General features: G+C 57.1%; 1 protein-coding gene across 1 annotated transcript in view; it reads left to right on the top strand.

Moving 5' to 3' along the window:
- The first annotated feature begins 889 nt into the window (after positions 1-889).
- Positions 890-1284, top strand: part of LOC108802041 (ammonium transporter Rh type B-B) — a 17298-nt gene continuing 16903 nt past the window's right edge. The window contains exon 1 of the mRNA XM_018573927.1: positions 890-1078. Within this exon, the coding sequence (XP_018429429.1) occupies positions 901-1078 (178 nt within the window). The 5' untranslated portion in view covers positions 890-900. The remainder of the gene's footprint in view (positions 1079-1284) is intronic.

Here is a 1284-nt window from a genome sequence, read left to right as displayed (position 1 = left end):
TCCCACCCCCTCACCCCTAACTCTCACCCTAACCCCTCACTCTCAATCTAACCCCACCCCAACCCTAACCCTCATCCCAAGTGACAACGTCTGTACCTGTCTCCTAAACGTCCTCCTGAGTTGTCACCGGGGCTTCCGATGGAGACAACAAGTGGCCCCCTTTTAACACACATTACACATGCACGGTCATCTGTTGTCACCATCAGGAAATGCACCATCAGGAGCGCATATATATATATGAAGTGGCTGCAAAGAGGCTGCAGGAGATCAGCAGCCCTGAGATGTATCAGTATTTTATTATTTATGACACAGCGCAAATCACACAGCGGCAATGTAACGCGTGTTGGCGTGACGCAGCGCCATCCGTTCTGAATAGCCCCCTCCCCCCCCCGACGCGCCTTGCCAAACAAAACCCGCCACGTGCACCTTTTTAGTTTATTTTCGTGCAATTTAAAGGAAGCGTCTTCCTCGACGCAACGCACGCCACCGGAACGCAGCGCGACACTGCGACCGACCCTCGGGGGTTCACGTCGACACTGATGGATTCGCAGCTGGCAGTCGTCGCATTTGGCGATCAAGTAGCATTGCTGGGGTCGATTGCCAGCTCTTGGGGTTATTATCGATGGCGGGCCCGCCCTCTACCTTTCGCCCCGCCGTCAATTTAACGCAGGTGACGATACCTGGCGACGTCTGCGCGCGGCAGCGGCAGCAGCAGAACAGAAAGTTGGAGCTGTTACATCCGCGTCGGGAGACCTTTGGATCTCATGTGCTGGGACTTGCTGGCCGGGAGGGAGGGCGTGTGCTGCAGGCAGGCAGGGGAGTGGGCGGAGCCAGCCCTGCAATAAGATTAAATGTCTTAGCTGGAGACAGTCCACAGCGACTTCCTAGCGTCCCGCAGACATGGGCACCCACTCCACCAACATGAGGGTCAAGCTCCCCGTCATCTGCCTGCTCCTGCAAGCCGTCACCATCCTCCTCTTCGCCATCTTCGTCCGCTACGACCACGAGACCGACGCCAGCGCGTGGCACAGCCAGAACAAGACCGACGGCGAGAACGATTTTTACTACCGGTACCCAAGTAAGTGCCCGACGCGCCCGACTGCACAGGTGATGGTGGATCTGAAGGAGGTTGTACAATCAGGTTGCATGGAGTGTGTGCGACTTTACACCGGGACGGGATTTACATGGTGTGCGACTTCGGTGTCCCTGTTGGAAGAACTCCTCACCCTAACCCTGACCCCTCCCCCCCAACCCCTCCCCCCCAACCCCTCACTCTAACCCTAA

This window comes from Nanorana parkeri, unplaced genomic scaffold (genome assembly GCF_000935625.1).
Source record: "Nanorana parkeri isolate BGI_ZX_2015 unplaced genomic scaffold, ASM93562v1 scaffold2621, whole genome shotgun sequence".
NCBI lineage: Eukaryota > Metazoa > Chordata > Amphibia > Anura > Dicroglossidae > Nanorana > Nanorana parkeri.
The sequence above is the reverse complement of the archived record's forward strand: the minus strand, read 5'-3'. Positions and strand labels throughout refer to the sequence as shown.